Genomic DNA, 14,679 nt, shown 5'->3' with positions numbered 1-14,679 from the left:
GGGGCTCGCTGAGAATTCGCCCGCTTACGGGGTTCTGATGTGAGCTCGGCTGTGACGACGTACTCGTGTTCCTGCCAGTTGAAACGTATTGTTTGAATTGTCTTAACATTTATAATGTGTATAATAAGCTATGCTACAACCTTGTTTTACTGGTCATCGGTTCTCAAAACCACTATCCATTTGAAATACCGTACTGTGTTCATCTGTTGCAAATAGTCTATGAGGAATTTGCGGTGGGGTTGAAATTTGGGATTTTAGCAATTACTCTTGGTATTTTGGTAATGGAAAGTCTAAAATTGTAATATAAAAGACAAATATACTTTTTACATAGTTATTGGGTGGTATGATATCTTAATTGTCTTTCAAATTGACCACCATATGATTCTGTTAATGCTTAAAGAATTTGTTCTAAGTATGTATGCTTATTTTTTAATCATGCAAGCTGAATGTTTACTAACCTTACTTTTCATCCCTGGTGACTATTTGCATTAATTATTGTGCTTTTGTAGTCCATAATGGCTTTTTTATTCTGTCATTCATTATTTTTGACCATGTAATGGCACGGATTTGTCCTTTACATCAACATTTATATGATTGAACCGCACAATGTAAACATGATCATTTGCAAGTAATTTCCCTCGGGATATCTTGGGAGTTAAATGGCTTAATTTGTCTCGAATAATTGATTTGTTATCTTTTAAACATCTGTGCGTTAATCTTTTTTTCTTCATCTTAATCAGTGTTCTGTAATCAACCGTATGTCCTTTAACTGAACTCTGAACTTCACTGTCTTTTCAGGTTGGACAATCTGCTAAACATGGCATACGGAGTCAAAAGGTAACTTTACTCATACAGTTGCAGTTTTGTAAAATAATTTGTACTCTGTGTTGGTGTTTTGGATTTGTTTTTGTATTTCCTGAGGTGGAATTACCACAAGCATTTTGATGTCCCGGCTGTAAAATCTGCTCAACAGTCAGTTTTGCGTGTTTGGCATTGAGGGCTTAGACTGTGTGTTTGTTCGTGGGTGGTTGTTTGAGCATGTGGTGAGTGTCGTAGTTGAACGTTCTGCTGGGTTCTGTGCCTGATTCTCGCCGGATATAGAGGCCAGAGGTCACCTTGCACAGGAAGTGCCCACCTGATCCACTAACCTTGGGCGGTCTTTGGCCATTCCTCAATTGCACTTCTTGCCTCAATTCTCCTTGTCATATATTCTCAGAAGCCATTGGAGGAGAGAGGTCCCTCCCCTCTGACCTTCTCATCTGATGAGTTTTGAGGTGGGGGATGTGTGACAGGAAACGGAAAAAGGCCTTTCTTTGACTGCCACTGCAGATATTGATTGCCACAGACTTTGTTTTGTCTGTTATCTGAATTTCTGACCAGGGTTTTTGAAGATGGCTTGTTTTAGTGCCCCATCACAGTAGAAGGTTAATGTATTCACCATAAAATATAAATATATAAAAAAACAAATACTCAAATGAAAACATCAAAACAAATAAACGTCATAATGAAAAATAGAATAGGAAAATATAAAAAGAATAAAAACATAGGAAGCTATATGGCTAAACAGTGTGGTAGAGTTTAAGTGCTCAGTCATAGGCATGTGAAAAGAAGTGTTTTTAACCTGGATTTAAAAATGTATACATTTGGAGCACGTCTAAGATCTCCAGTTGTATGCATGGGCGAGTGGCAGGACTCTAAAACATGTGTAACTTGCCTGATTTCTTCGTTTGTTCTAAAATTCACCGTTTTATGTGTATCTTTCCAGAAAAACAAATGTGGATGTGCCGTGTTCAACAATGCTTTAAATCACTGATGCGTTGCATTCACGCCGGTTTGCGTCATGGAAAAATGTCGTACTTTCAGATCTGTCTGATGAGCTAGTTCCTTGTTGGAGACGCCGGATCTAAGGATTAGCAGCTGTTCACCAAACTGGCTGTTAACTGGCAGACCTTGTTGACAGACAGGTACTCCTCCACTGCAGGCAGGATAGGATTGTACTGTGAAGGTGAACTGCACAGAGCAGTTCTACTAATTAGCTGATACAAGTGATGATTATGCTGTCGAGAGTTAGACCAGGCACTGAGCAAAATCCTGCTGATGTTGGTTTGTGTTTATTTCAGTGAAGTTGGCTCTAAGCCCGGTTTATAATACTGTGTAGAATTTTCCGAGCTGCTCAGTTTATACTTAAAATGACTTTATTTACCGTGTTATGGATTCCCCTCTAACATTATTTTGCTGAGAATAAATTATGAATCATTCATAAAAAAATATAAGAATATTGCGCATTCGTGGTTAAATTGCGGTGGTTTAAAAAGTGAATGTTTTTGATCCCCCCAGAGTGAACCTGAATTGGAACTTCAAAAATAATAGTGAGAAAATAGTTTGTTTTAGGTGAATCGTATTGAAGGATAGGTCTCTATAGTTTGTTCTGTATTCTTCGTACATTAATTAAAAACAACAAATCTTTCAGAAAAATGTAGGGTTACTGAAATGTATGGGACCTGCTGTCCAACACCTGACGTCAATACCAAGGCTTGAAAGCGTCAACGGACTTGGACTCAAACCCTGGCCTCTGTGACTGTCAGTTCCACATCGTTGTTCTGTCGCCCCGTGCCATGTGATCCCAGTAAAATTCACACCAAGTGAATTGATCCTGTGTGCACAGTGAATCAAGTGAATTGATCCTGTGTGCACAGTGAATCAAGTGAATTGATCCTGTGTGCACAGTGAATCAAGTGAATTGATCCTGTGTGCACAGTGAATCAAGTGAATTGATCCTGTGTGCACAGTGAATCAAGTGAATTGATCCTGTGTGCACAGTGAATCAAGTGAATTGATCCTGTGTGCACAGTGAATCAAGTGAATTGATCCTGTGTGCACAGTGAATCAAGTGAATTGATCCTGTGTGCACAGTGAATCAAGTGAATTGATCCTGTGTGCACAGTGAATCGGGGGTGTTTGTTGATCTTGCTTCCTTTTTCTGCTGTTTGCCTCTAGCTGGTTGCTAGTTCGACGGAATAATTTGTTTTATTTACTATAATGAAAAGAGATGCTCTCTGCCGAAAGTCGTGCAGTTAATTACATTTGTATGGCCTAAGCTGGAATTTGATAGTTGCTTTTGGATGCTCGCCTCAATTGTTTTCCGCTCCAATCCTTGATTGGATGCGTTTCAAATCTTGACTGCAGATGCGTTGAAGGACGTTCACGAGCCATTGTAATTACTGTGTGGTTCAAAGACATGGTGCCAAATACTCAAGCTCTGTTATGAAGCTACAACTATACATGAATACAAAAAAGATATTTCCTAGTCTGTACCAGCTCTCAAGTGTAACGTTGTTTCATTTATTTTTCTGAAATGGAGCAGTGTGATTTTTACAATGTGCAATAAATCCATGTTTGAATTTGTCTAACAACAAATATATGGGGATTTACGGAACAGTGGAGCAATCACATTGGGTAAACTTAGAATATATTTAACTGTTTCCTACTGTTTGCACAATCATTTACCAGCTCAAATAGTGAGAGACATTTTTAAAAATGGGTGATCGTCCCCCATATGGCCTTTCCTCTTAGTTATCCATTGCGCTTAGTCGGACTGTGTTTTTGTTTTACCTTGGTCCATTATCTACCACCGTATCCCATCTTGAACAACCAAGCAGTTGCCTTGCGTCAGCTTGTTTTGTTCGATCTTAATTCAAGCTTATTTTAGAGCGTTATTTAAATCTTGCTAAAGCCCGATTTGAAGTTTGTTCCTTTTGCAAGTCAAAGCCCTGCCCCCACCCCCCTAGTATGCAACAGTAGATTTTCCCCCCACCCTGCCGCAAGTGGCCTGGTGTCTTGGTTGTTAAATCACCTCCTCGGGTCCTTGGTGCTCTGAGCATACTTGTCTTGCTGCATGTACCCTAAGAGGCCGACTGGAGCAGCTAATCACATCTGACACCTGCTGAAATAATTCATGCCCTCCTGTGCACTTTGCTTTTTCTTTTTTTTTTGTTTGCCCAAAACTGCAAAAACCACAATTTACCTATGAGCCAAGGTCTTGATACTTGTCTTCGTAGCGCTGTTTCTGAATCTAATTTGGTGGGACGGTGTCTTGCTACTGTGCGGCTTGGCATGGATGCCATGTTTTTTGCTTGACATTGATCGAGTGGCAGCAAAGAAAGATGCCCGTGACTTAAAAGCAATTCAATAAGTAATGTGAAGAGTCCCCGAAGCGGCTGAGCGTAATCCGTGAAGCAAACGTGTTAAACATTGTACTGATATTGTGTATTGTCCAAACATCAGGTTTGCCGTGGGTAATAGAGTGCATAGGCAGAGATTCCCCCATTGTCATGTCTGGCTGTACGCTCTTCTGTCTTGATCTGTGGAAACATTGCCTGTTAAATGTCTAACCGCAGGTGGTGCCGACCAAAATCCAAGGATTTCTAACTGGTACTTTGCTGCCGTCTTGGGATTTGCATTGACCTGGTGCTTTGTTTTTTTTTTGGTTTTTGTGCTCTACAGCCGGTTTTCCCCGATGGCCATCGATGGAGTGACCAGCCTGGCTGGCATCAACATCCCAGGGCACGCGGGCACCGGTTGGTGCATCTTCGTCTACAACCTGGCGCCGGACGCTGACGAGAGCATCCTGTGGCAGATGTTCGGGCCGTTTGGCGCCGTCACAAACGTGAAGGTCATCCGTGACTTCAACACAAACAAGTGCAAAGGGTTTGGATTTGTCACCATGACTAACTATGACGAGGCGGCCATGGCCATTGCCAGCCTAAACGGGTATCGGCTCGGGGACAGAGTTCTGCAAGTCTCGTTCAAAACCAACAAAACACACAAAGCCTAAATCTCCGTCTCAGATCGTTTATAGGGAACTCTGCAGAAAATGGAAAGACATGAAACAAAAACCTACCGACCGTTAACTTTCTACGTTAAGAAAAACGTCTTTGTAAATCAGTGTTACGAAGGGAAACGATATTTAGCGTCCAACAATGTGATTTTCTTTTTCTTTATTGTTAGGCTTTGAAACTTCTTGAAAGAATTTGCGTTAAACCGGAAAAAATACAGCAGGTTTCAGTGCCTGTAATGTTGCATTCTATTGCTGATAGACCTTTTAAAATGTTACTAATGTTTTATTTTTTGTTGTTTCGTTGCACATCTGCTTTGAACCAGTACGTCTTGTAAGGCTTTGTGTAGTAATTTTCTTTGTTCTGTGTCTTGCTTTGCCTTACGTGCGTTGGCGTCTTAAGTGGTTAAGAAAGTATTTATTTTTGATTATCATGTTTTGTTGTTTTTTGTAAAACTTTGTTTATTGTAATATTAGTTGGTTATTGGTTGGCTGCATAATGTTGCTTGTTGTGAAACTAATGAAGAAAAAATACAAAAAAAAAATCTTAAAGCAGTATCTTGCCAAAGAGCTAAGAACCTCTTTGATGTGGGTTTAAAAAGCATCTATTTTTATAAAAAGAAAAATTTGGAGAAACTTTTTACTGGAAGTGGAACAAATATTTTGACTTGGATACTTTGAGAAATATCTTCATATGACACCTTGTGAGCTTTCAAACTTTACCAGAAAGTTTGCAGTGGTTGAAATTTCTGGAGAGATTTATGATGTAAAAGATACCTTTTGAGATCTTTGTATTATCTTTAGATTCTAGAATCAATGACAGTGCTGGTTTCATTTATAAAATCATCTGTGAGTTGTCCCATCGTCCTGGTTATTATATGACTAGCAACTCGGTCAGATTTGATTTGGAAACACAGACAGAAAAATACAAAGGTTTATTCGCAAAAGTGCATGCAAAATTATTAACTGGAAATATCTAAACGGTAAAGGTGGGATACAAATCAGTTCTTCCTACAGGATTCTCTTCAGACGGCTCATGGTGTTTTGTGGTGTACTGACTATATTATTAAAGACACATTTTGTCTTTATATTAAATAAGGGTTTTACCTGCTTTGTACGAAAGGATAGGGCAATCCGACGAAGGCAGCAGCTAAAGGAAAGTACTTAGAATGAAGAAATGGGAAGGATTACTTCTGAGCTTAGAGCTATGTAAATAAGTCCTTTTTTATGTTGAGTATTTGGCTAACTTATTTTGATCCTTTTTTTGGACTTGCAAAGTGCTTTTTTTTTTTTTAAATTTAAGAGTACGTACAGTGTTTTTTATTTATTTTGGATATTGCCTTATTTTGATTTCAGTTTTACTCTGAAAGTTGTTTACATTCAGTTAAAATACTTGATTTGTTGTCCTATGGACTCGCATTACAGTGCGTTGGATATGTTGGTTGTTTAGGTAGTCTTGCTTCTGCTATTAAGAAAATTACAGACTTAAGTTTTTTTTTGTTACTATATATAAACATTATAGATATATATATTTATGTGGTAAAGAATGAATATAAACCACAGTTTTGAAGTATTTCCTTTTTTTTTTTATTTGTTTTCTTCAAATTCATGTAAACGATGCATATAACTTGTCTTAAACATCGTAAAAGGTGTATATTGCTTTATTCACTTTGGGGGAAAGACAATGCAGTTCCATGACCATAGCAAAAAAAAAAGGGTTGTACGAGATTGCTGAACAACATTGTGCTTATCTTGAACAAATGAAGGCTGGTCAAGCCTTGGACGCACTGAGTTCTGTACCTGCATCCTGCTTTGTATTTAACTAATTACTAGTCATGCTTCCCCCTTAAAATGAGCAGTGTGCTATGCATTATATATTTATCTTTGCAAATGCTTTTCTTTCTCGTTGACTTCTCTCTTTTGGGTTACTTGTACGAGTTTAAACTTTGATTAGACGAGCTGTGACACACGTGCTGCTGTGGGGGTGGGGCCACGTTTTCTCATGCCCGGCATGTCGCTCGTCCAGTGGGTTACTTAAGGGACCGTAGGTGGTTCGACCGTTTAAGCCTCGACAGCCCGGCCTGACAAATTGAGTCCCCACCCCCCCACCCTTTACTATATCTCAATTCTAAATGTGAGAATGATTATTTATTTAAAGATGTACAGTATGACTTTGTTCACAGCATTTTTGGGGGTTTTTTGTTTTCTTTTCAGGGATAGAATATATCTTGAGTATTTAAAAGGATGTACATGTTCTTTTCTTTGTGTTTGGAATACTTGGTAATTTTTTTTCATGTTCAGTACATCAATAAATAAGTTGAAGGGAAATGCAGGTCTCTGGATGGACCCCTTGTCTACTGTACTGCAGTTAACTTCTCAGTACCAACTTTATGGAACCCATGTGTACAGGACAGTATTTTCATGGCCTTGTTATGGGATCCAGTAGTGGCTGGCGTGTGCGTGTGCGTGTGCGTGTGCGTGTGCGTGTGCGTGTGCGTGTGCGTGTGTGTGTGTGTGTACATACACTATATATATTTTGTTGTACCCAGGGGCATGGGTTTCTGTATATCTAAAAATTGCCCTCCTGGGCTTTTCACGAACGATAGCATCTTGGGTTTACCGTTGATAATGGTGCACCAGTTTGTTTGAGCGAGTGTGAAGGGGAATGGGAGGAGCCACAGTTTGTGGTGATGGTGGTGAGCAGAACGGCATCTTGGACTCACTGTTATTGTCACCCTTGGTATGTTCCAGAAAACGACCACATCAGCTTCCAAGTCATGTAAAACCTAGAAGCAGCACAACAACAAAATTACTAACACATTGTTAACACGTGGCTGAACTTCCTTTGTTTTGCCTTTTTTAGATTGGGTCAAACAGTCTCCCAAACAGATGTAAAACTTCTGTTGGATTCCAGGTGTGGTTTGGCGTGTGTAGAGTGTGTGTGTGAGCACATATGGAACGAGCTAGCCAAACATTTTGCCAAAGTGCTTCGAATGGCTGGTGTAAGCCCATAGCAGGGTGTGTTGACTGGCTGGCCTGTGTCTGTCATTTACTGAGAGTCCAACTAGCCCTGTAGAAACCAGGTTTGCCACCAGGCGTCAGCGCTCCCTGTGGATGTGCCTGGGTGCAAAAGGGACATACTCTCAGCTCCAAAATGTCCAGCACTTCCATAATAAGGCCTATCATTTGTTATTATAACTCTTTAAAACGCCTCTAATCATGAAGTGGAAGATCGCTGGAACGATGCAAGAGATGCCTATTTAAAAGACACTGCGCTTCTGGTCCTCAAGTCCTGTAAAGCAACCAAAACATTTAAAAGGCTGGCGTTTGCCAAACTGAGTTGGCGCTTGGGCTGGAGCCGGGGTACTATGGTCAGATGAAATTTAGAACTTGCCAACCTGAGGTTTTGGTGTCAAAAGAAGGGTGCTTACACAGAAAATAACCTTTTCATTTTTGCATGGATTTTCTGCTTCCACTGGTACTGTAAGTCAGTACACTGCAAAATGATTTGTACATAAGTTGAAACCAAAAGGTCTCCAGGATCCAGAAATATTATCAATTGAGAAATGGTTTATGATCACTTCCAATATGTTCTCTTATGAAAACATTCTTCACTCTGGGCCTTCTATTGTATTGGAAACAAGGTTGCCAATACAATTGGCATGTGAATTCCTTTTGCATTGTAAACATTTTATCCTAATTGTCTTTTGTGAAGGGGTAAGGACTGATATTGGGTATCCATTCAAATGAATGAATTCTCATCAGTCCACTCTATCTGAATTCACAACTAATACCAGTTGAGTCAACAAACGAATAGTATTTCATTCTCCGAATTTTTTTCTCTTCATTCAGTATCACGATCTAGGTAGATGCCGGCTGAAGTGAAGCTCCCTGGAACGTGCCCAGTGAACGTTGCCTACAGGGGCGTTTTCGCGTTCAGAAGAGGTTTCTGGGCGGTCCGGCGGATTGGGGAAGCCATCGAACGCAGGAATTTTAAACTCCGCTCCTCTGATCAGTCTCGTCTTGAACGAGGTCGTGTCTGAATAACGCGGTGCGTCCCGTCAGCGTCTTTGATTTTCTAAATAATGCAATGCTTCCCGTCAGCGTCTCGCCTCCCATAGTGCATCACGGCCGTGGGAAGGACGTTAAAAAAAAAATCTGCTTTTACATCCAACTTGTAATCCTCTGGGGTGTACCAAATAGCCCCCTACAATGATGTGCACTAGTTTTGACCTGACCCCTCTGGGCAGGGGTTTCAAACCAGTTCCACGGATGGCTGTCTGTAGGTGTTTTTTATTTCTATTAATTGTTCCCAGTTCAGACCTAAAAAAAACAGGTGAGGGTACAAACTAACCAATTAGTGATCTAATTAATCAAATACAAGGTGAAAGGGAAAACCTACAGACACTCAGCCCTCCATGGAACCGGTTTGACACCTCTGCTCTAGGGCCTAATCTGAAGTAGTGAACTCTGAAGTAGGGTGTGATTCATTATTTTTTTTAAATAACTTTGGTTAGTAAAAGTATTTGTCTATGGGTCTAAAAACCAAGGTTTGGATCATTGTAATCCCTACTCTGGAAAATGTGATCTTAAAACGTGTTCCTGTATCCAAATAGCTTGATTTAGTTGGATGATAAACTCTTGGAGACCAGGATAGGATTATTTTGTAGAAACCAAGCATGTCTATCATCTTGACATGAAGCTGTTTAGGCCCAGTCTATGGTGACACTACACATGCATGATTCAGCATCGGTTTTAAAAAGTCTGGATTCAGTCTTGCAGTGTTACGTTTTATAACCAGTGCAAGCTTTAGTACGAACCTTTTTATACACTATTGCTGCGATCAGTTGCCTTTCAGAAGGGACAGACATTGGTTAATGTTTGTCTAAGACAATACTGCAGAAATCTCACCTATCAAACTCACAGGACTGGCTGGTACTAGATGTACCTTGGACTCGATCCGAGATGGGAAGACCTGACGTTGAAGGCCACTGTAAAGCCCGTAACGCGGCTTAAACAATCGTTGAGTGACCATTTCACAGTGAATTCTGTTCGCTCTTAACAGGTTTTTAAATCAGTTTTAAGCCTTTATTTTGTAAACAGGTTTTTTATTGTAACACAGGGCATCACAGGAAATGAGCTCTGGGTCACCGTTGGCTTTCCCCTTATAAATAAAATAAATAAGCTCAGGCACCAGCTCCGGAATGTGATGCGGCTGGCACAAGCCTGCGAAGGGCTCTAGGAACAAAGCCCGATATAGAGTATTGATTTTCCTTATCTCATGCTCCACTTGAGGCCGACTACTTCAGCGAAGATGAAATGGCCTGCTTTGAAGTGTGCTTCCCTGCTGCGGAGCGACCTCGCTCTGCCTGTCTCTGTCATTTAAGGGGCAACGAAAGGACAGGGGGAGATACAAAGGGGTAGTTCCCCCACAAAACCTCGCGACTGCATGTGGCCGTGGGGACGAGCCGCTCCTAGGTCATCGGGCGTCGTTCAGACGTTCTGGCTGCTGTTACGAGTGGCCTGAATTCATTATTCTGAGTGAGTAGGGAGCTTACAAGCGAACATCTCGTCAACAGCGAGGGACAGGTTACAGGTGCGTGGTTGGCGCCAGTGAGAATCCCCTAACGAGGAGTGAACTGGGCTGGTTGCACTTCTGCCTGCCGCTGGAGAACGTCCCACATCGACCACACAACATCCCTCTGCCCGAACCATCTGGTTCCACTATCGTTCTGTCGGCTGATGTCTTTATAGACTGGAAACCTTGCTGGAATATGTCGTTCAGATGTACTTTAACGGCGGTATATTTTTATTTTGTTTTTAAATGCTTTGATATTATTTCTGTAATGAAAAGTGGAATCAAAATTGAATTAGGGATCATCTTTCCCACTTCACAGTTTCCCAAGCGAGTGCCACCTTAAGCACATACCTTATGTTTGAATGATGTTTCAATGTAAAGGGGTACCACATAACCTTGAAGGTAGGGTGTGACAATTAAGAAGAAAAAGTTTGGTTTGTCTAGATAAAAACCCCCTCGGTGTCGCTTGAGAAAGAGAGGAAGACAGGAACTTTGACATTTGAAAGTTTGCCATGTAGAATATGGCTTTATGCGCAGATGTTTTGGTGAATTGTTTTGTAATTACTATTAATCAACTTAATGCAAATATTCTATGTATTTGGTCTTTTTAATAAATCCAAGAAATATTGAATCTCCCCTTCGCTGTTTATTAAAAGCAACGTGTCTGTCAGGGGAAAAGAGTCAATTATATTTAAATTCATGAAGTCACCCTATTGTTTCTGCATGTGAAAGGGGAGTCTAATCTGTGTGACTCCTCTAGTCATTGACCCATGAAGTTACCATGTGGCATCAGTCTTTATTTAGTGTCTGTTGAAAGTCCAGACTTATCGTGTGTAAAAGATTGTCCATTTTTCCCTCTACACCATAGTTAGCAACGTTACAGTCACCTGGCGCCACTTCCCCAGAGTGAAACTTCATCTTTGACTCAAATGGCACACCATACCTAGGTAGTGCGCTGAATGCTTGATTTAATCAGTAATGCCTTTAAACTACCCGGGGAATAGAGTGCGAAATTGTAATGCAGATCATCTGGTCAATGTAATCGCTATAAACGTGTCCATGTTTGCTAGCTACATATCCAGTTACAAAATTAAGACTTGGAGAATGCTGCTACAACAAAGCAAGCAGGCAACGTTCCTATTTAAGTTGATATGCCTTGCAATTTGTGTGTGTGTGTGTGTGTGTGTGTGTGTGTGTGTGTGAGTGTGTGAGGGAGAGAGCATGAGTGTGCACCTTTCATTTCAATACCACCCTTTACTCTGTTACTGTAAGTTGCTACAGTGTGTAGTACTCACCGGATCAGTTTTTCTTTTAACAAGGACCAATTCAGAGGGCGGCCACAGAAGTGAACGAGATGGTGTACGGGCTGAAGTGACTTTTTAAGAGTGCACCGACTCACTTTTCGGTGACCTCTCTTCAACGCATGCAGCAGGGGCCAAAGTACGAGATTGCTTTTGGATTGTAAGCCATGGGTCAAAACCAACCAAGACATTTGGATAAGACCTCATCCGGTCTTTTTTTTATTTTCTTCATTCTATCATCGAGGGCAATTTTTTTTTATTAAGATGTATATTTTGCTGTACGTGTAATTTTAATGCATTGTAAATTATTTATTTTCAGTTTGTTTGTTTACTTGGACCCCTACTGGCTGATGCCATAGCAACGGGTAATAAAAAAAAAAGAAAAAACATTACAGGCAGGCTAAACTTTCCCGTGTATATACATTTAACAAACGCATTTCCATGCACACAGTACAGAGATAAGAACATTAAAAAGAGAAACACTTAGGAAGTCAGTGGTAGTATAAACCCCAACTGTGATATTAGTGGCCAGATACCACAAATCCCCACAATGCAACGGGGGGAGACATACAAATGATCACAAAAGATGAGGGGGAAAAATCTGAAATTCTAAGTAAACATTATACACACAAACGTTTCCAAAAACATTAAGGTGTTTGAAATGTCTTTATCTTCCATCCTGTCAGTCTGCCTCTGTCTTTGGGTGTCTTTCTGTACTTCTGTCTCTGGGAACCCCCCCCTGTCTGTCTCTCTCTACCGCTCTCTGTCTCGCCCTTCTACTATATTCAGTGTTAATGGAGAGAGGAGGCAATGACTGACTTTACCAATCAAAAGACAGACATTTCATCTATTGACAACCCTTCCCAAAGCGCACCCCCCCCCCCCCCCCTTTGCTTCAACCCTTCCCAAAACCGCTGCCCCTTTCTCATTTTGTCTGTCGCTGCTGATGCCAGCAAGACAAGTACACACGTTTGCATGCATCTGTCGACGTGATTGATGGTACGTCATATTTCGTACTACACTCATTTATAGCTGGCAGCCATCTTATTGTCAATACCACAGCAGCTCGGCGGGAAGATGAGACCCACTACCCTCTTTCTGACTCTTTCCTACATGAGAGTGTTAAAGCATTACAAGTTAAACATTAGCCTTGAGGAAGGACTGGTGTGTTTTACATTTACATTGGAAAACCACAAGCAGATCTGTTGGTTTAAAATGGCGTTTGACAGTTGAACTAAGCTAATGTGGCATTTATATCATTTGTTTTGACCACACTAGGGTGATGGTATATTCTAGTTTACTAGGTTGGTTCATGTCCACTGCTTTGTGGGCAAAAACTCTATCCTCTATCATTCCCTTGTAAGTGAAGAACCACTGAAATCCCTGAAATAGTTACAGTAGCTGTCAAAAGTATTCACCCCCCTTGGATTTCTTTCACATTTTATATTGTCACAACATGAAATGAAATGGATTTAATTAGGATTTTTTCCCCCAGTGATCAACACAAGAAATGTTCATAATGTCAGAGCAAAAGAGCTACAGCCTGTTTAATCTAAAGTCAAGAAAGATGGTCGATCGTTGTTCACATAGCAGGATAATGTTAGGCAGCTTAGGCGGCGACAATATGGGACGCGACCCTATGACCCTATGGGACGCGACCCTATGACCCTATGGGACGCGACACTATGGGACGTGAAAGAGCGCTACCTTCAGCGACCAATCCACCTTGAAACCTACCGGGTTAGGGGGTGAGGAAATCCTTCTGAAGGGAGAAGGACTTCTGGGCAGACACAGTATGCCTGAAACAGAACGGTCTGCATGACCAACCCTGTAGGGATTGTAGCTTTCATGGCTGGAGGAGAGAGAAAGTGTAGACCAGATAATGATCCGAGACATAATGAGAGCTCTTACCGTGTGACCAGTAGGGCACCGGACAGCCGTCAGTTAAAATGAAGAAAGGAGCGTGAAGAAAAGGTGTCCAGAAAATGAATCCAAGGCTGACGTTGGGAGGTTGAAGATGAGCGTAAAGATAAAGATGAGCGTAAAGCCGTCGTCAGGTAATTCGCTTGTTGAAGGGGCTGATTCATGGTGGAAGTCGCCAAGGGTATTTGTGGTGTGGCATCGATATATTTGAATGGACAAGTGTCAGTGGCGGCTTGGAATTCAGAAGAGGACACGGAGAGGTGAGCAAGAGGGAAAAGATCAAATCTCCACTAGGAAAACACAGGTGAAGAGGAGTTGCTGTGTTTTTCAGGATAACACACGTCTCTGTCAGGGGCAAAAGGTCAAAGGGGTAAGAAGGGCAACATAAGCCTAGATCATCTTGGCCTTGTTGACAGAAGATCAGCATTTCAGTGACAGGAGCAGCTGGTAAAAACGTCAAACGTGTGATCAGGGTTTACTCTATAGTAATATTCATAAACTTGGATCCTAAATGCTGATTGGCTGATAGCCATGGTATATATTTAAGCCATAAGGCACGAAGGGGTGGGGTTTAAGGCCAACATACTGTAAACCAGGGGTATGGCATCATGTCTGTTTTTTCTGGTCTAAGTGCGTTGATACCTGGTTTCTAATAGCAATTAGACTTCTTAGGGGGGTTTGTGGTGTATTGCCAACATCCCAAGGCTAAGTGCTGTGTCCAGGCACCCTTTCGTGCTTTTATACTTGGCCTCAAGTAGCCTGCAGAACAAATCTTGGACCGCTGAAAGATCTGCTGAAAATAAACACTAATTGATGACCGCCTGGCAGCGGAGAGGCCACGCCCCCTCTAGCACAACAATGTCAGACGATCCTGAGCCTTAAATCCAGTTGATCAGTCAACAATCAGCTAGCGGTTGGTTATTAGCAGTCAACTGATCACAGTGAAATAGACTAATGGGAAGTTGGTACTTGATGTAGATTAGCTGGGTCCTAGACAGCCTTAGATTAAGGCAAATATGTACTTATCACTGCTAAGTGGGGCA

General features: G+C 41.3%; 1 protein-coding gene across 7 annotated transcripts in view; it reads left to right on the top strand.

Annotated features, from left to right (window-relative positions):
* elavl2 (ELAV like neuron-specific RNA binding protein 2) overlaps positions 1-7,304 on the top strand; it is a 37,751-nt gene extending 30,447 nt beyond the window's left edge. For all 7 annotated transcript variants that reach the window (XM_020043259.3, XM_010888073.4, XM_010888072.4 and 4 more), the window contains 2 exons: positions 799-837; positions 4,504-7,304. In XM_020043259.3, coding sequence (XP_019898818.1) covers positions 799-837; positions 4,504-4,834 — 370 coding nt within the window. In that variant the 3' untranslated portion in view covers positions 4,835-7,304. The remainder of the gene's footprint in view (positions 1-798; positions 838-4,503) is intronic.
* Positions 7,305-14,679: the final 7,375 nt, after the last annotated feature.

Source organism: Esox lucius, chromosome 24 (genome assembly GCF_011004845.1).
Source record: "Esox lucius isolate fEsoLuc1 chromosome 24, fEsoLuc1.pri, whole genome shotgun sequence".
Taxonomy (NCBI): Eukaryota; Metazoa; Chordata; class Actinopteri; order Esociformes; family Esocidae; genus Esox; species Esox lucius.
Note: the sequence above shows the minus strand (reverse complement) of the source record. Positions and strands in the feature narration are given on the sequence as shown.